At 44.3% G+C, this 20,641-nt stretch overlaps 2 protein-coding genes across 2 annotated transcripts in view; one reads left to right on the top strand and one right to left on the bottom strand.

The window, feature by feature from the left end:
- asic1c (acid-sensing (proton-gated) ion channel 1c) overlaps positions 1 to 1,407 on the bottom strand; it is a gene marked incomplete at both ends in the record, with an annotated part of 75,743 nt that extends 74,336 nt beyond the window's left edge. The window contains one exon of the mRNA XM_084458397.1: positions 850 to 1,407. Coding sequence (XP_084314523.1) covers positions 850 to 1,407 — 558 coding nt within the window. The remainder of the gene's footprint in view (positions 1 to 849) is intronic.
- A 13,207-nt stretch (positions 1,408 to 14,614) lies between these two features.
- h2bk1 (H2B.K variant histone 1) lies at positions 14,615 to 15,051 on the top strand (the record flags this gene model as incomplete). Its single annotated transcript, XM_084457865.1, has 2 exons — positions 14,615 to 14,728; positions 14,815 to 15,051. 2 exons carry the CDS (start codon positions 14,615 to 14,617, stop codon positions 15,049 to 15,051), a joined length of 351 nt encoding a protein of 116 aa, XP_084313991.1.
- Between the last annotated feature and the right edge of the window lie 5,590 nt (positions 15,052 to 20,641).

The raw sequence follows: 20,641 nt of genomic DNA, 5'->3' as shown, positions 1-20,641 counted from the left end.
AAGACTACTCTCTGTCTCACGTGTTGTTACTATGTCTCTGTTATGATTTGGCATTTTAAATTGATTACAAACTTGCCACTGTCTGATTAATGATTACTAGATAATTATTGTCATACATATGTATCACATATAACAGAGCTGCTTCCATGAATAATAAATTAACATTACATTAAATGTTTCGCAACAGACATTGGACACAAATACTATCACACTCAGAGGATGGTACCTCATGAGCAAAACATTGCAGGAACCTATTGGTTGGACCTTACATGGTTGACATTTCAGTTGGCGCATGAAAGACCCTGGCTTGAGAGTACATGTTGGTCAGAACAACACATCTCTTATCTTTGTCTTGGCCTTTCTTATCTTTTACTGGCCAACCTAGTAGTCTGAGTAACCAATTCCTAGCATGGTAGCCTGTGCTAAAACCCAGTGAGTGAGAGGTACTGTAGGACATTCTATGCAATTCTAGGTTTTCAATTCTGGCTACAAAAACATTAAGCATCTGGCTGAACTTTCTGCAGACGATCAACGCACCAAATCTCAAATGAGTTATAAGGCCCTCTCCTAAATTCCAGAAAAACATAAAAGCCCAGGTTTAATGGAATGGTATGACAGCTGTGAAGAAATGTCTACCTCCAGCCGGCCTTCTGTGATCCCCGAGGACACCAAATGGATTACATAGAACCCCGGTGTTTACTTTTGTCTCGTTCAGGATAAATAGTTAGTGTGCCCATAAAACCTCGCTAGCAAGGCTGAGAGCTTGCAGAATAATTTGGAAAATTCCCCATGGTTCAGTCTGGGGAGGACATAATGACACACGACTCAACTGAAACCGCCGGTACTCACAATGCTGAAGTTCACCGGGTAGCAGTCCTCCCCACGGAACGTGCACTGCAGGAGCATGTCACCGATATCATGGCCGGTGCGGTTGTAGAAGTCAGTCATGTTGAACTGCTTGGGCTTGAAGTTGGCCGGGAAGTTGGCCTTATCCTTGAGGGCGGCCAGCACCTCTGGCTCGGCCAGATGGGGGTTGGCTATCTTGTATTCAGAATTGAGGAGGGCCAAAAGTTCCCCCACGTGATACAGGTCGTTCCGGGTGATCTTGGAGAAGCGGAACTCGTTAAGGTTGCAGAAGGTCACCGCGGGGAAGGTGAGGTTAGGGGCGGCCACCTCGTCCAGCTTGGTGACGTGGGGGTACTCAAAGTAGTACGACACGCGGTCCATGCACACCAGCAGCAGTAAGCCCAGCGAGCCCAGGAAGGAGAGCGTCCAGAGGAACCGTCTGAATGTCATGTGGCCGTAGGCGAAGATGTGGCTCATGCCGTGAAGGGTGGATATGTTGGCGAAGGCTTGCAGGTTGGAAGGCCTGATGCTCTCGATGCTCTCCTCTGAGTCCCCCTTCATGGTTGCGACGGAGCAGCACACCTTTCCCCGACGAGAACTTCGGCTTGGGGGACTTTGCTTAGCAACAGGAACGGAGGAAGCCAACGGTCGGCGTTCGGCGCGGCGGCTCCGTTCCTTCTCGCGGAAAAAATAAATTAAACAGCTGTCTTAAAACGGCCGCCGGTCCCTATTTCGATGCCTCTTTCGTCACAGTTCACCTTCCAGAGGGTGTCAGTTGCTCCTGTAGTCCCGGGTCACCCCCCACCACCCCCCCCTCCCCTCCTCCTCCCGCGCTTCTTTCGGGGTCCGCTTCCGTTACCTCTGTTGCTCCCTCACTCCCGGTCTTTAGCGTGTGGAGAAGCCAAACACAATGACAGCTCCCGCAGACACGCACTTCTACTGAAAAGCCAATGCCTCTTGTGAGTCTCGGGTGGAGTGAAAGGGACAATGAAATGAACAAACGCTGGGGAGGGAGGAAGGGAGGGTGGGGGGGTGGGGTGGGGGGGGGGGGTTGGGGATGTGAAGGAGAAGGCGGAGGGGGGACGGGAGTCACGATGAAAAGGACCGGCGTTTCGGAGAGCGTGGGGGGGGGGGGGCTAAGCCTCGGAGAGTCAACGGGACCCTTCCTCCTCTCCAAGCAAAGCGAACGCCTCTACATTGCCGTGATAATGGGATGCGGTGGATTTGTGAATGGGGGGGGGGGGTGGGATAAAGAGATGGCTCACTGGTCCCTCGCACCTTCCCTTTTTTTGTGCGGCTGTCTTCTCTGGTCTCCCCGGAGGAAAACGAGGGGGAGATGGGGGGGTGGGTGGTGGGGGGGTGGTGGTGGTGGTCAGGGACCTCCCGCCTAACTGCCGCTGGGCTTGACAGCCGGCGTTCTGCAGCCTCCGCGGGCTCCGCTTCCTCGTTCGCGCTGATCCACAATTAGCGGTGGAAGCCCACCTCTTGATGCTGGACGACCACCCCGGCGTGAGCCTAACCGCTTGAAGCTTGTTCGACACCTCCGGTTACAGCACTGATCACAACATGCAGGTTGATATTCTGCTGTCTAGAGCCTCTCCCTATGTTTTGCGAGCTTGCTTGCTCTTCCACCACCACTGCTCTCTCTCTCTCTCTCTCTCTCTCTCACTCTCTCTCTATCTCACTCCCACCCACCCCCCCCTCTCTCTCTCTCTCTCCTCCCTCCTTGCTCTTTAGTAGTCTGGATCCATCCCACTGCCGAATGGCTGCTTTGCCTGTGCTCACGGGAGGAGGGGGGGGGGGGGGGGAGCTGTGTTGTGGGTTTGCTCTCTAGCTGTCTGTCACCTGTCACGAAGTGTTAGCTGTCATACTGACACAGGAGTGTCACAGGTTGCACATTTACATTAATATCAGTGACTGTACGGTGGTGCGACTGCATAATAATACATGTGTAATAATACTGTGGTATGAAGACTCTATTCCATACAGCTCAGTGACATGGATGATGAATTATGATGCAGAGCTGATTGCATTGCTTATCTCCTGCTCAGAGCAGTGTAGGTATTGTGTTTCGTGACAGGATGAACTAAATGGCGCCGTTTCATTTCTTTGACATTTGAGGGAGTATTGGCAGGCTGATTCCCCAGGGCTTGTCCCTGTTCTAGCCAGAAAGCCTGCCCCTGGATCTGTCTCTGTTGGATCCTTGACCAAATGTGATTCAGGGTTTCAGGCTTGACCACTAATGGGCTTGCGCTTCTAACTGGGGTTAAAAGTTCACCACATTTATAAGGCAAACCCTTTCACGTCTCCTGAACGGCAAACAAGATTATAACCCATTGGCTAGCCCGAGAAGCTTCATTATCATAACAATAGGTGAATTACTAAGGATATGACCGCAACCCAGAAGGAGTTAATCAATATGCTGTCCTAGTAGCCAAGCGCACACACACCATAGCAACCATTACCCACAATACTACAGTAACATGCGATTGAGAGACAGGCGTATACTAAAAATACCTTCTCATGCGTCAGCTTATCACAGAAAGCGATGTCAAACGGATATTGCCACCTTAGAAATGCAATTTGAAGAACATTCACTCAGGGAGACACAACATGATGCCTGAGGTTGTTTTATGTCTGGTATTGATCCAAGTCCATATTCCATTGTGCTGTTTCTACTACATTGCTCTTGACAATGCAAGGTTTAAGACATTTCTTCCAATTAATGCTATTGTAATCTCACTAGAATATTAGTAGTAAAATACAGTAACATTCAGTGAGAACCATATCTGCAAGCCCATCAGTGTTATCGTTCATTATTTCTATACACTTGTGACTAAGGAGTTAGTTACTTTCATCACTTGACCAGCTATTTGAAGTGGTTTGAGCCATAGAAGGTCATTAAGCCAAGGTCCATACTCTTTAAAGGGAATTATACAAAATCTAGTTCCGACCGCACATTGTGATTGGCCGAGACGCATTCATAACCCTGCCAATAACCACGATATACCAACGGGCAAGTTAAGTTGCCTATAGCAACGGTAAACAATGGAGAACTATTTCAGACCGCGGATGGCTGAGAGCAACGCAGTTTAGCAAAATTGAACGCTACAAGCTCGTCCTTTTCAAAGAAACGTTCAACGACAGTGCAGTGCTGTGGTACAAAAGCAATGACACTCCAGCCCCCTGCTTCCAAGCAACACCTCTCCTCGATGCGAGCCAGCGTGTGGCGAGCGTGTTGGCAGAATACCCCAGCATGCATCCCTTCGCTGGGTGCTGTGCTGCACGTGGGCGGTGAAGGAGATACAGTATGTGATCCACCCCCCTCCTTTCCTGTGTAAAGCTGTTAGAAACCTAGAGGCAAATCATTACGAATCGTTCCGCGTCCGTCAATGAGATCTAGCTGTGATGCTGCACGAACATAACTGAGCCTTGATCTCCAGGAACATATAATTAAACCTCACACGGTTTAATATGCAAAACACACTCCATATGCAGTGCTATCAAAATTGTATACGTTTGCATATGAATAATTCACAAACATAGTAAACCTGTTGTCCTTTACCCACAATGCATGTAATAGAATGAATGAATAGAATGTAAACATCATATTTTCTTAATGAATATTAATATTAAATGTTTTACGTGTTATTCGTGTTATGTGCAATATATAACTCAAAGAGTTATAAACTTGTTTGCAGCTAAATTACTCCATAAGCCAGAGTAAAATGTCACTTGTCGGTAAATATAGAGGTCACTTGAACTCTTCAAACCGTCAACAACACATTTTTTTAAACTATAGCCTGGCTTTGCCAGACCCAATTTGCAAAAATGCGAAAGGTCTTGAAACTCACAATTGCTTTCCGATTCCCAAGGGGCGTTACCAACGGCCGTAGATCAAAATGCCTCTGGACACAATTGGATACACCTATAACCAATCAGCGAAAATGCCTCTACGGCGCTCCTCTGTTCCGTCATCTTATTAAACCCACCCCATATCAGATAAACGGTTGTGATTGGCACAAACCAATCTTGGTTTGAGTGGATTCGAATTTGATATCCAGACTGATCTGTGGAGTGAAATACAATGTGAGCTTGCGAGATGGTAAATGGTAAATGGACTGCACTTATATGGCGCTTTTATCCAAAGCGCTTTACAGTGGCCACTCTTTATTTATCCATTCACAAACGCATTCACACACCAATGGTGGCAGCTGCCATGCAAGGTGCTTGCCTGCTCATTGGGAGCAATTTGGGGTTCAGTGTCTCGCGCGAGGACACTTTGACAAATAGACAGGAGGAGGCAGGATTCGAACCGCCGACCCTACAATCATTGGACAACCCGCTCTACCACTGAGCCACAGCCGCCCCAAACTGAGATCAGGCTGGCGGGGAAAATATAGCGACCTGCAGTATGCAGTCTTGCTTTGTCCATAATTAGGCTACCTCTGTGTAATTGGCTGCTTTAAATTATGAGGACTGACGTGATAGGCTATTTTAGGCTGGTCTTTGCCTTTACGCAATGATCACATCAGCCATGTATCTTGTTTGGCACTTGGCATTGTAGGCTATCCCTGGCATCTATTCTTTTTTTAAAGTCAATTATTTACAAAACCTGGTATCCCTGAATGGTGCAATGGTGTAATTTAATGTCTGCAGTTAATGTCTGCATTGTGAATGCTCCAGTCTTAATCCATGTTATAATCGTACTGTAATTTACTGCTTTTGGATAATTTCAGGCCTTAATACACAATATTAAATGTATCTGAGACAAATTTGGTTAATGGGCTATGCGACTTCATAAATACTGTATCTGTGTAGCACAAATATCAGATTATCAAAAATATTGAATAAATATTTCCCTTCCCCCTCCAACGATGCACGCAGTTCATAAAAACTGTATGTTCTTAATTAACGGGATATGATCTTAATTAACAGGGGATATGATTATGTGTAGGTGGGTTATGCGGAACTGGATTACACCTGCTGTTCAAAGGCGGAGAAATCTCACTGCAAAACAGACACGCTTTTTACCCCGCAGTTTTCATACATATGACGGGATATTAATCAGTCTCTCCATGGGCATCTCCTCCCCGTTTTGTGCGTGTTACACCCACCTTTCCCTCGATCCTCCGATGAATGCATATGCATGAGTAGGAAAGTACAACTTTTGTGGGCCTGCACCAGGCAGAATGTAGTTTTAGCCATGTGCGGAAACAACCTCCATGTGAACGTCAGCAAGACAAAGGATATGGTGGTAAATGGACTGCACTTATATAGCGCTTTTCCACCTTAGCGGCACAAAGCGCTTTACAATGGCCTCTCATTCATCCATTCACACACACATTCACACACCAATGGCGGTAGCTGCCATGCAAGGTGCTAACCTGCTCATTGGGAGCAATTTGGGGTTAGGTGTCTTGCTCAAGGACACTTCGACATGTGGACAGTCGGAGCTGGGATTCGAACCGCTGACCCTTCGATCATTGAACAACCCACTCTACCAACTGAGCTACAGCCACCGTGGTGGACTTTGGGAGGAAGCAGGAGAGGAACTACGCTCTAGAGAGTGGACAACTTCAAGTACCTTGGCGTCCAGATCACCACGGCCCTGACATGGTCAACACACATGGACACTGTGGTGAGGAAAGCACGTCATAGACCTCAGACCACCTCAGATACCTGAGGAGATTCAGAGCGTCCCACCAGATGGGATGGAGCTTCTACTCATACACGGTCAACAGCATCCTGACTGGGAATACCACCCCCTGGTACGGGAACAGCAGCTCTCAGGATCGCAAGGCCCTACAGAGAGTGGTAACCGGTGTAATGAAAATTATGTATTATTAGATATTATCTGAACTCCTTTAACATATTAGACCTTAGTTACATTTCTTTAACAGTGTCTGTTGTTTAGGCCACAGAACTGGCCTCTCATACCTTGGCTAGAGAAAGAATGCTGTGTACTTTGTAATTTGATGTTTTTGTAACTGTCTCTGCTCGCACCCCAGCCATGCCAGTCTATCTGTCGACAAAACAGGAATCCATCTGGACTGGGGGGTGGGAAGCGAGGGCTGGGAAAAGGCCCAGGCGCCGAGGTGGCTCTCTTTGACAGTATAAATGTTGACTGTAACCGCAGATCTGGGCTGCCACTTCTCACATTGCAGACTGCTGTGTGCATGAAGCAACTGAGGTTTGATGGTCCCCTTCTTGAGACGGGTTATTGGGGGTGTTTGTATGTTATTGTGCTGTTTGTATGTATTGTATGTGGCTACTGTGCTGCTTGCATGTCATGAACTTTGTTGAACTTAGAACGTTGGCATTCACTCTCTCCTGTTTTGTCGACAGGAGTTTCCACAACAATTTGGTGTCAGAAGTGGGATTGCACAAGTGACCAGGACGGACTCTGTGCTGACAGTGATCGATCATCTTGAGTAACCAACCTCAAAACCTCACCGACCAAATCAGAAGAGAGGAGGACTGGAGTCTGGACTGTTCACTGTCGCATTTCAGAAAATAACAAATTGTGGATTTTTGACAAGAGTATTGTTCAGGCTAATTGATAAATGTATGAATTCTGGGACATTTTGTAATTTGGCTAATGTGGATCTTTAGACAGTAATTTGCATGATAATTGATTCTGGTTGGGATAGGTGGAAACTAGGACACACCTAAACAACATTTTAACAGATTTTAGAGAAATCGGAACACATACAGACGTGTACTGTGTTAAAAAGTTCATGACTGGGAAGATCGCCGCAATAGTTTTCTAGATATTGCCCATTCAATCAGTGCGTGACCCGAGGGAACGACATGTTCGGGGAAGGCCAGGACGGATTTACAGTATAATAGGTTTGGAACCAGCTGTAGGATTGCGTAACCTGGGAACATGCAGATTCTCATGAAAGAGTGAAAATTAATTATATTAACCAATTGATTAGAAGGAGTTATTACAATAACAATTAACTGTTTGATCAGAAGAGTTAATACATCTAAAATTAACTCATCGATCAGAAGTAAGTACATTTAAGGAAAATACATGCTACTTTAGTTGTGCTATATAGTACATTAGGGATTATTGGATTGTCTGTATAGAAAAAAAGCAATTTATTGTGTGTGTGACAGTAAGACCAGTTCACCTGGAAAAGACAATTTGTCTCCCAATACTGTATGTTTTTCATGCAGAAGAATTATGGTGAGAGGAGTCTGGCACAATTAAATACAGTAAATGGATAGATTTAGGATTCCCAAGAGATGGAATCTTTAGTATGAGGCAGTTAGAACAACTAAAAGAAAAATTGCAAGCTGAGGAAGACAAAAGTAATAAAAAGAAGGGCAAGATTCAGGTAGATTAGAGAGTTTTTAGCATGTGGATAGAAGAGGCTAGCAAAAGGGAGAGACGAACACAGGCAGGGAAAGCTAGGACTCAACCCTTGTCTCAGTGTGTTAAGGTGGATCTTGACCTCAACGGTGCCCCCCCGCCACCGCCGCCATATGTGCCACCGCCAGCTGACCCGGACCGGTACAACGAGGACGGAGCTGTGGGCGGCCTGGAAGACCCACCGCAACAGCCAACTGCACCTTCACAGAAGGACAACCAGAGGAAGCCCGAAACCAAACCAAAACCGGCAAAACAACTAGAGACCACTTGAATGGTTCTGAGATCTATATCAGAGCCTGAGACACATCAACAACTGTGGCAGAAACTGTGCATGTGAGCTGTGATGGGAAATCGGAGGAGGCCGATGAGAAAGGTGGTCGCGGACTGCTCACCCCCTTTGGCCCACACCCCCATGGACTTCAGACTACCCATGATCGAGGTTTCCAAGGCAGCAGGACCCATATTGGTCCACCGCCCATGGACTATGGTTGACATGAAAGACGCAATGGCCCACCTGCCCGATCCAAAGGCAGTGGGGGGAACCAAGGCGAGTGCTCAGTTAATACTGAAATTCTGTAAGGAATTTTGTCCGACCACGGGAGAGACGCCTGGTGATGACCAAATTGGGGAATGGGTGGTCCAAAATCGATCCGTGGGAGTGGACGTGCTTGCAAGACCCATGGCCGAGAGGTCTCCTTCATCCCCCCTTCTGGAGCTGTTGGCAGGGTTCTTGGATCGCGTGCCTCTGGAGAGGCTGTCGATCTTGTTGGTAGCGCCTTACAGCTCCAAAGCCATCTGGATGATGGATCTCCATCCGTGGTAGTGGGAGGCCCGTGGCTTATACCCGTGTCACGATGCACTGCATGGGGTTGGTGCTCTCGTTGCCGACCCTGCGGTTCCCTCTGTGAGCTTGGCTCCTGAGAGGCTCAGACTAGAGCAGCGCAGTTTGTCTGTGACGGCGATTGCCACCATCATGGGCTTGTGTGCTTCATCTACATCTAAGCTTCACGCAGCCAAGGGTCAGATTTCCGTCATGTGGTGTGTCAGACAGGCAGATCTACCCCATGTGTTGCAAGGCAACATCCACCATCAAGGTTTGCTGCTATCTCAGTCTGTCATGAGGGTGCTGCTAACGGGACAGTGTTTAGTCACCCTCTGGTTAAGCGTTTCCTATCAGTCAGCAGGTCGGGTGGCACCAGCCGATCTCAATGCCCACTCTACTCGGGGTGTGGCAACATCTACTGCCCTTTTCAGGGGAGTTGGTGTGTGAGACATTTCTGTCTGGTTGATGCCCTCCTCATTTGTCCGTGCTTACTGTACCTGCAAGATGCATCCCCAAGTTCTCTCTCTCAAGCCGGAGGGATATACCAATAGGAGCGAAGCCGCTAAGGGGCTACGTCTCCCTCATAGAATGACAGTTATGCAAGTAACTGGTATTTCCTATTATGTCCCGCCACAATCTCATAATATCCGTTGATCTTATGGCTTGTCCATCTCGAGGAGTCTACCGGACACCAAGCATAGTTTTTAATGTAAATAACAAAATGTACTTGGCAGTGGAAAAATGACTGGAAAAAAACATCCCGGTGGTGGATTCTAGTAGTATGGGGTGACATGCGCACGCGCATGCACACGCGCACACACACACACACACACACACACACACACACACACACAGACTCACAAACCGAATTTATAGTCCCCCCCTTTCGGCTGCCACAGGTACAGCTGTTTGTGTATTTAATCATAAAATATACAAACAGCTCACAATTTGTTCCACTGGGAGTATTTCTGTTTGCAAGATGGAGTTAACACTGTGCACATGATTATGCAAAAAAACTAGACGTTTTGCTTTCGTGTGGCTTGCGGGACTGGATATACATAACACAGTGAATGTGAATAAGAGAAATACGTGTATTTGAGCCCCTCTCTCCTAAGTGCTATGCTCTTGATGTTGGCTTTTGAGCATGACAGCAAAACGACAATAAGCGGTTCAAGTGAAACCACAGTTCTGTCACTTCTCAACAGTGGTGTCAAACTCTGAACTATGGAGTGGTACAATGTGACAAATGCAATGTCATACAGTAGGCTACTTGTATTCTAGTCCAGAGAGATTCCTTTATTCCAAATTCAATAATGGAGGAGGGAGATGAGCAGAACATTATACATCCCATTTCTACTGCGGATTGCTGAAGGGCTAAGTATAGATTAGATGAAATGATGATTTACTTGACTTTGAACAGATGGAGCAAGGTTCATTGGTTAGTTAACCAGATTTAAACTGCTTGGTTTCCTGGAACATAACAAGCATGCAGATATGCATATGAAACACAACTTTCTGACCAGTCAGTTCAGTAGCTCATGGTTTTATTTGTCTTCTGTATTTGGATTCTTGTATATTTTGTATGTACTGTCAATTTTGATTTAAATGTGTACTTCAACTTGATTATGCTTCTTGCATACTGCTGCTGTGACACAGTAATTTCCCCTTGGGGATCAATAAAGTACTACCAACCTAGTATGTACATACCTACCTACCTACTGTACCTAATCTGCAGCAAGTGGCAGTAGTATCTGCCTGCATGTGCATTAGTGTTGTACTTTTGTTGCTTCAGTACTCTGTCTCCTGGCATGATCTTTATACTACTGATCTGCAGGTGACAAATCACCCCACGCTCAGATCTGCAATCATCTAAATCAAACGTACACCCACGAAAACCTCCCTGACAGTGGCTATGAACCCCCCTTAAACCGTTTCAAGGGCCAGGCATCTGAAAAAAAATGCATAATCAATAAGGTAATATACACATACACAACAGGGTTTTTCCTGGCTCTGAATGGGTCTTTGGGGGATGATGAACACACATTTTGGTTGAAAACCTCCGTTTTTTGCTGAGTAGCCTACCAGCATATACAGGCCTATATTCTTTGCTGTTGTTCTGACTGAGCTCACTTTTCACAATAACGGAAAATCTCCTGACTTGACACAAAATGGAGACAAAATGTTTAAGATACTGATAACCTGTTTATTAATTATCTCAATTACTGGTGGTCCAAACTATGGACAATGCAAAAAAGAGGGATGGGCTACACTTGAAACAAGCTATCAAACACATTTGGAGAGGATTTGGAATTGCTACAGTAGGAATCGCTAATTTTTATTCTCAATTGTTTTGCATTTTGGCACTGGTGATTGTCCTTTGGCTCTGGCTCAAATCTCTTTGGTGGGCGGCAAAAAATCCTCTATGCAGGAAAAACCCTGCACAAGTAAGACCCCAGACAATATACTGTGCAGAGACTGCGGGCCTTAATTTGCAGGGATCTGGCGTAAGCCACAGAGAACAGACTGGGTCGCCTCAGAGCTCCTGAACTTTTAAACGGTTTACAGCTGAAATTTGAGAGCACCGGTGTCAAAAAGTGACAGAGGGGTTGACAGAGACAGCTCCCCAATGCCCAAAACGTTGCAGTGCCAGGGTGGAGGGCCAGGTGCCCATAATGGTAGGAGAGATGTTCACATCCAGAAAGACACCATACAGTACACTCTGCCCTTGAACAATTGCTCCGGTGTAGTACATTTTTATATTGTATTATACTGCATTACATTAATCACATCTGTATTACTCTCATGTAGTAATCATTTTATTAGAATAATGAATAAACTTCACTTTTGTTGGAACTGTGTTAATTTAGAGTTTTAACATGTGGGTGACAACAGATGGCTTTTGTCTATGAGTCAGCATGACCTAATGGTCACCTCTGAAGTGAGTAGCCTACAGTTGTAATGTGATCCTAGGAGGACTCAGGAAGCTCCTAGGGTCCAGGGGGCAGAGCTCACATGATGCAAAGACCATTCAAGAAGATCAGTTGACCGTTTTGTGACCATATCTGTGTTAAATGAGCATTCATTGTATGCAAATTTGTTAGTCATGTGATTCCTGGCCTGAAGCCAGGTTAAAAGCTCGGCACCTCCATTAGAACACCAGTATTGCCTAGAGATTCGTCCCCTGTGTTAGGTATGCTCAATAAATTGTTGATTCGATGGTTTTGGCCTCCTTGAAGTTCTGTTCTACACAAAGATTATTCATTTGAAATACACTGACCGGTATAGCAAATCAATATGTGATGATCAGTTGAGATCCATACGCATAAGGAAAGGCGAGTTTCCTGTAACCAATCAGGCATGGACACCGGGCAGACATCTATAAATCCTTAGCAACAGTAGTCAGGGGTACGCAATGAATAGTGTTATCTTTCATATGACAGAGACTGCTCCACTCACTCTTTTTGCAGTGATCTGTATTGAAAAGTGTTAGGGTTATTTAAGTTGCTGATGTGAATCAGTGCTCATCGGGGAAAGGGTGCCGATCTTAATCGATGGTCAAGCGAAGCCGTGCTATGAATCTGATTTCCTGGCGCATGTATTCAAACTTGGCAGGCTATCAAGAAACCTTTGAATGAGGACACCACCTGCAGTAAGTCAAGATGTTTCCATTTGCGTGATGAGACAGGGCAAACATCCTACAAATAACCACTGCAACCAGTCTCGAAATTGACTAGCTGTGACTGTCATCCTCACATTACAGGTACAACACTATGGAGAGAGCCCCCGATCTGCTCTGGATGCTGATCTGTGATGCTAACAGGGGTGGGGGTAGCAGATATACAGTACACAACACATCCCCTGGCATTTCACACACATAACAAAGGAAGTACGGATTATCTTGCCTTGTGAGACACCATCAGATTATCTGTGAACCAACAGAAATAAACATGGCCTTCACGTCAAGTGATCTCATACATACTAATGCTTGCTAATCTTCGTATGCAGCTGAATGTGCGGGCGGGGTGGCTGTGAGTGACCTGGGAGGAAAATGTGTTGACGATAAGAGCGGTGTTCATCTGTATTCTACTGCTGACGGAATGCTGCATATTTGCAGAGGAAAGGCCAGGAACAATTAGAGGGAGCACAAGGTCTATGACCCTGCGCTGGGTGTGCATGACAATCTGCTGTGAAGGGGTTGAGCATGGCCATGGTTGGGGAGGGGTGCTTCTAATTAAATGCTCTAATGGCTCTAGGAACACTCCACTGATGAAAAAATATACCGGCTCCAAAAGTGTGTGGAAGGAGTAAAATAAGCTTGTTCACGATTTTGACAAATGAGCTCATTTCTAAATTAAGGCAATGATTTTGCATGATGAAGATGTTATTCCTGGCAGAAGCCCACTCGTCTTTGGGGGCTTCATTAAACAGGTCCCTCTAGTGCTCATTCAGTTATAGTTTGGTCTCGGTACTCTGGTAGACTGTTCATAGAGCCTGGTTCCAGTTATCTACTTGGTGTGTCTTAACCAATGCATGGCCCTATAAAGTAATGTTACTGTACGACCAGAGATTTCTGGTACTAGAGAATGGTGCTGGGAACTAATGGTGGAGTAAATTAAATCATTTTAGATCTTTGACAATTATTCTAAATGATTGGGATATTATACGCTGGCCTGGCTTCGCCAGTCTGATCACGTGCGCTCATTCTATTTCATTTCACATTTTTTGCCAATTGGGTCTGGTGAAGCCAGGCTAATTATATGCCCCATGGCATTTGATTGGAACTGTTATACTGTAACTGAAACGAAATACAGTGTCTTACCTTCCACATATGTGCTTTGTCCATGTAACGAATCTTGATGACTTCCTGCAATAACATTTAAGATTTAACATTTTAGATTAATGGACAGGTAGGAAAGCAAATTCTTTTTGCAATGAAAGCGGGGGCATGTATTTCAAAAGACAAAAGACCTGATTAAAATCATATAGCCTACTGCACTGTGTACTGTACATTATATGGTACAAATGACCACGAAGGTACTAGTCATAAAGGTACTAGTTTGATTAATTGAAACTGTAACAGTAGCTGAAGTATTTGCTTCCATATTCTAATAGATGGGTAAAAGCCTAGTGCTCGCGCGACACCAAGTGGACTGCGCCTGTGCAGGTCTATGAAGGATATGGGAGCCTGGAGTCCAGGCTGCTGGAAAGATTATAAAAATCATCCAAGAGCAGCCTTGTTGCTTTTAATTGGTAGTGCCATCGCGCGCAATAACCTACCCCGCGGCTCTAGTTGTATTAAACAGGAGCAAAGTATTAAGACGCACCCCAGAGTTTAATTTGTTTAACTGTCAATTAAGTGCCCGAGCGTCACGTGGGCGACTTAATTAGTGAACAGTTAAAAGCAGGTGGGGATAAGGTAGGGAGGGATGCCATTAGAATCCTTCTATCCTTATAGTGGCTCTAACACACCATCGAGTATAGTGCTGCGGAATTTCGAGTATTTGTAGCCGGTTTATTCTCATTACTTGATCCAAACTTATCGAGGTCTCTGTCGAGTTTCTAAAATGAGTAATGATGTAACCAAGAAGAAAGGAAAGGTACCAGGCGAAAAAAAGGCGAAAAGAAAGGCCAAGAGAAGAGAAACTTACGCTGTGTACATCTACAAAGTTTTGAAACAGGTGAGGCAGCTATCGGCGACAAAATGATGCACTTTCCAGACGGCCATTCTTTCTCCATTGAGTTTTCACGAGAACTCTCTTTTTAGGTCCATCCTGATACGGGCATCTCTAGCAAAGCCATGAGCATAATGAATTCCTTCGTCAACGACGTATTCGAGCGAATTGCCACAGAAGCGTCCCGCCTCACCCAGTACAACCACCGCTCCACCATCACCAGCCGAGAGGTGCAGACCGCAGTCCGGCTGCTGTTACCTGGAGAGCTGGCAAAGCACGCTGTGTCCGAGGGGACAAAAGCTGTCACTAAGTACACCAGCTCGAAATGATAAAGAAAAGCTTTGCATTATTATTTTTGGGTAAATAAATACACACAACGTTTTGTTCACATTGTCATTGATTTGCTCCGTGTTTTTTCAAGCTTGATTATCGTCCTAAAATAAAGCCTCCACAATATATTAGCGGCAATGTTCAATTCTCACCGCTTGGTGGCACCATTGTCTTTGCCAATTCATTCTGTGAATTAAGCAATTCGTATCTTGAATGAATAGGCTCACCATTTAAGGCCATCTAAAATGGGTTTGAGTAGCCTAGGTTACAGATGCTCCCGGATTGAATAGGCCTGAAATGTAGTTCAGACATGGGACTACATTAATCCTATCTACTAACACTATTAGCATCCTTGTGTCAATAATGCAGATGCTATCGATAAGCTTAAAAGCAATTCATTACATTTTTACATTTAGCTCACACTTTTATCCAAAGTGACTTAAAATAATGGCATGTAATGTAGGAAAAGCCAAGGTACTACTACTTGCCAGAAATCAAGTCCACCTCCTTTCAAAAACAAGCGTTCTAAGAGCATAATCTAGTGCTGAAGGCAAATATCAAAACAGCTTATCAACAACACTTGAAGACTAGAATTTAGAGTACTACCTATTACAGTAAGAATATACTTAGTCAATTCTAGTTCAGTCAGTAGATATGAAACCCTTCCAGAAGTTTTTATGCAATCTGTTCAAGTGAAGGGGAAGAGAACTAGGCCTACTGGAATGTGCCCCTCTGAACTGTGTAGTTAAAGGCAGTACATCTTCAAACGCCATTGACATGTATAGAACCTGTTACATCAATGTCAAACTGAATGTATGCATTTCTAAGCTGCTGACATTTGCATCACAATAGCAGAAGAGAATGAACATTACAGAGCCTCGTTATGCCATGTCCTAATTGAATGGAAATCTTGTCTAAGCATAATGTCATTGTTCATTGAATAGTCCTTGATTACAGAATAATATCACTAATGAAGTCAGCGAATGCAATCTGTGTGTGAGGGGTAAAATGATGAGGTCTTTCCAAATTAGGATCATGTTTATATCACCCAGAACGCAAACCTCTTAACAACCCAGAAAGTCAAGTATTCTGTCCTAATGTGCTTGTATGTGACTCCCTCCACCTCTGTCTCCCTCGGTGTATCTATTTCTGATGGCCGCTGATATGTTGCTAATGGGTATTACATCTACAGACATATTATCATGAGAGCGATACCATCATTAATGCCAGTGTTTTTGCTCATGATTATCATGGCCATTTGCCACTGGTGGTGGCATCAGGCTCTCTCCATATATATACAGTATATCCCCACTGCAGTCTGTGTCTAGCTGTAGTCATTTCTGTCTCCTTAAGGGAGCGTGTTATAAACACATTATGGATAGAATGCATTAGTGACTGATGCAGAGCCCAGGCTGGCCTTGTTTTGGTGTTGAGAGTGCATCATTAGAAAATGTTCCACTTGGTGGGGAAGCGCGTATTAACTGCACTCGCAATGAAATGAGGTTGTGATAGATGGTTAAAGTTATGGAGGACTATTAGGTTGAAATATGAACCTCTCAATTGTCATAATGAAGCAGAGGGCTATTTGCGTGGCGATCAGTGCACTGGGGAGACAATTGGAATCTGCAACGACAGACAATGTATTATAGGTAGTAGGTTTAGGGCTTTAGAGGAGGAGAAGGAGTAATCATGCTACCATGGAATGGCACAGAGCTACCATTCAATTCAAGGCTCTATAAATTCATTTGGGTTCCCACATAAGATTTGGAGCAAAGTGATGAGGCAGGGCTGGACTGGTATGCGGAGTGTCTCTGTGTAAAGCCGTATTTGAGGGACTTGATGGGCCACGGATATGGGAAGTCATACAGCCATCAGAGGGATCCACAGCTCAACAGAGAAGAGCTTTCAGAGATGGCACACAATGGCAGCCATGTTGTACCTTATGACACATTATGAATTCTATGAGGAAGTAAAAGCCTAATTGGGGGGGGTTGGGGAGGGGGGGGGCAGAATGGTTGAAATTGGCTCCCCCTCACTAGCAACAGATCCCTACTAGCCCTAGTCTGTCTTCCTGTTTCTATGGTGACAAATTTATTCAGAAAGGCAACCTGCTCCAAAGGAAATGTGCTCTGCTGGTCATAAATTCTTCAATCTGAACTATTTAGTCAAATTCACCTGCATCAACTGTTAATCAAGTATTCCGATGAAGAGAATTATGACGTGAATATTCGGGAACTCTATGCAGGTTTGTCCCAGAATACACCCTTAATTGACTGCAAAATCCAATTACAAAACTACAAGATATTCATAGTCTGGTAGCTAACTGCTCTGTACATTAATTCCATTATGTTCTGTGGATATTAGATGACTACTCAGTGGTGTGTGTGCTTGAGTGTGTGTGTGTGTGTGTGTGTGTGTGTGTGTGTGTGTGCTCGTGCATGCGTGGGTGTGTGTGTGCTCGTGCATGCATGTGTGTGTGTCAGGGGCATAGTTTAATCACTTCCACTGTATCACTACATGTGCAATAGTACTCAAAACAGCATTAAGAGGCGTGTAATCAGAGGGAACTAATTGCCTAATTGCATAAATGAAGAGCCGTGGACTCATTAGCTGTTTTCAATGTCCACACACTAACCACCAGAGAAGCTTGACCACAATACAGCCACCTTACTAGAAAGTGCTCGAGGTGCACATGAGGAGACCAGAGACTGAGCATGTCCACAGGGGGCTATAAGGGCAGTGGGGGGAGGGTGCTACCGCTGGGATTTTTTTAAATATATATATAATGACAATAGTCCCCGCTTCATGGAGGGGAAAAAAAAAAACAATGCCCACCATTTGAGAAATGAATTTATCGAAGTCACTGTCTTTTTCCCCATTAGTAAGTGTTTAGTTCAGCGTTTTAAATAATTGCGTTACCAGGAATGATATTTAAAATACATTTGGGAGTCAATGAGGCGGGAAAGTGCCTACATGTTTTGCTGATGACACCCGGGCCATTTGGAAGACATCAAAGTAGAGAGGAGGTAGCCCAGATGCATATTATAAACTCATTATGGATATCATTTAAAAGGATGTACTCCAGCAGCAAAAACAATATTCCCAGTCTCTCTCTAGTAATGTGTGTTTGCAAAGTTGAAACTCTTACACGCCTTCAGTTTAATGTGCCATCTATTACCAAAACTGTAACATGAAATAAATGCCCCTGATTTCCATACCAGCGTAGCAGAGGTACAGATGAGATGCAACCGAGAGTGTTTTCAAGTGGGGAAAAAAAGGAACCAAAAAGAGGACTAAATATCATCACAGGTAGGTTTAGTTCGAGCCACAGAATATCCCCCCTCTAAAAAACATAAAACAAAATGCATATAGATAAGACGACATGAAGTGTGACAACAAACAATTGGAATCTGCAAGAACTCTCATATCAAACTCAGACTTGCAACATTTTCCATGTTGCAAAATATATAATTTACATCCATCTAAGCCATATCATCTACAGAGGTCTCATTGCAGGGGAAGAGAGCAGGATGTGCTGATAGGCACAGATTATCACCAGTCCAGGAAAATAGAGGTTCATCTTTCAAAAGAGATGTGTGTGTCAGATGCCCAGCGAGCAGGCTTAAGAGGCTTAATTGTCTGCTGTCCCTCCGCCATCATAAGACTACCCTGTGGGTGTTGAAGGAAACAGCGGTGGCCACTCGTTCAGCCTAATGTCCTTAATGTACCTAGGATCCATGCGGATGCAGGGGATCCATATCCATTAAGGTCCAGGCAGAAATGCCAGGCAAAACAGTCATTTTGCAAACCATCTAACCTCACTGAGTTACAGTGATTTCCTGTAAGACTTGAATTTAAATAGTTGTTGTATGATGTATGTATTTGTGCCATTACCTGAGGTTACAAGTAGTATCTTCTTAGATTCTGATCTAAAGTTCAAGTCCCACATTAACAAGGATGAAAAAAAATCACCTTAGAAATATACAGTAGCTAAATGACAATTTATAAACCAAAACTGATTCATGCCTTTTTTCCTTTTTTTTCTAAAGCTGACTCAATTACTGTAATGTACTTTTCACTGGCCTCCTGAAGAAAGAAAAAAAACAGACACTTCAGCTCATTCAAAACTCTGCAGCTCGGCTATCAACCATAAACAAGCAGAGCGAGCACATTAGTCCAGTCTTAGCTGCTCTGCACTGGCTTCCAGTAACACTTCAAGTTGATTTTAAGGTCCACCTTATATACAAAGCCATTAATGGGCGAGGACCAAGCACAATGGCAGCCATGTTGTACCTTATGACACATTATGAATTCTATGAGGAAGTAAAAGCCTAATTGGAGGGGGTTGGGGAGGGGGGGGGCAGAATGGTTGAAATTGGCTCCCCCTCACTAGCAACAGATCCCTACTAGCCCTAGTCTTCCATCCTGTTTCTATGGTGACAAATATATTCAGAAAGGCAACCTGCTCCAAAGGAAATGTGCTCTGCTGGTCATAAATTCTTCAATCTTAACTATTTAGTCAAATTCACCTGCATCAACTATTAATCAAGTATTCCGATGAAGATAATTATGACGTGAATATTCTGGAACTCTATGCAAGTCCCACATTAACAAGGATGAAAAAAAATCACCTTAGAAATATACAGTAGCTAAATGACAATTTATAAACCAAAACTGATTCATGCCTTTTTTTCCTAAAGCTGACTCAATTACTGTAATGTACTTTTCACTGGCCTCCTGAAGAACTTCAGCTCATTCAAAACTCTGCAGCTTGGCTATTAGCCATAAACAAGCAGAGCGAGCACATAAGTCCAGTCTTAGCTGCTCTGCACTGGCTTCCAGTAACACTTCAAGTTGATTTTAAGGTCCACCTTATATACAAAGCCATTAATGGGCGAGGACCAAGCTGGAGTCTGAAGAAGGGCTTGGGCTACAAACGTCACCTCTGTGTCAATTAAATATTCCTGGGAGCATATTTCTGGTGTGCAGACTCTATTTTTCCTGATCAGGTCCACCTTATATACAAAGCCATTAATGGGCAAGGACCAAGCTACATGACTAACCTACATGACTAACTACTTGTCTTCAAGAACACTTTGATCATCTGCTGCTGGTTTATTTGAGGCTGCCAGTAACACCGGAAGAAGATAGGGACACAGCCTTCTGTTCACTTTAGCTTTTAACTAGCTATGACTTTCCTCATACAGGAATGAAACTCTTAGGCACTTGCTTAATGCTTCACTTCTTTTTAAAATGTTGTATTCCACTTGATTTCTTTATTTTTAGAACTGTATTTTTACTGCATGATTATATTAAAGGAGGCGAAGGGAATTTTCATCTGCCTTGAGAATTATCATCAGCATTGTTGTGTGGGAAAGCATTGTTGTGTGGGAAAGCATTGTTGTGTGGGAAAGCATTGTTGTGTGGGAAAGCATTGTTGTGTGGGAGATGAGGTAAAGATAATTACCGTCTCAAAGAAGAGGGGAATTACCATCTAGTTGTTCAGCCATACATACAGTACAACAAACATATTTGTAAATAATAAGTAGTCTTAACTTTAGATTAGAGCACACAATAACATCTGCAAAT

This window comes from Borostomias antarcticus, assembly GCF_949987555.1.
Source record: "Borostomias antarcticus genome assembly, chromosome: 24".
NCBI classification, from domain to species: Eukaryota; Metazoa; Chordata; class Actinopteri; order Stomiiformes; family Stomiidae; genus Borostomias; species Borostomias antarcticus.
This window is presented reverse-complemented; position numbering and strand designations above follow the sequence as displayed.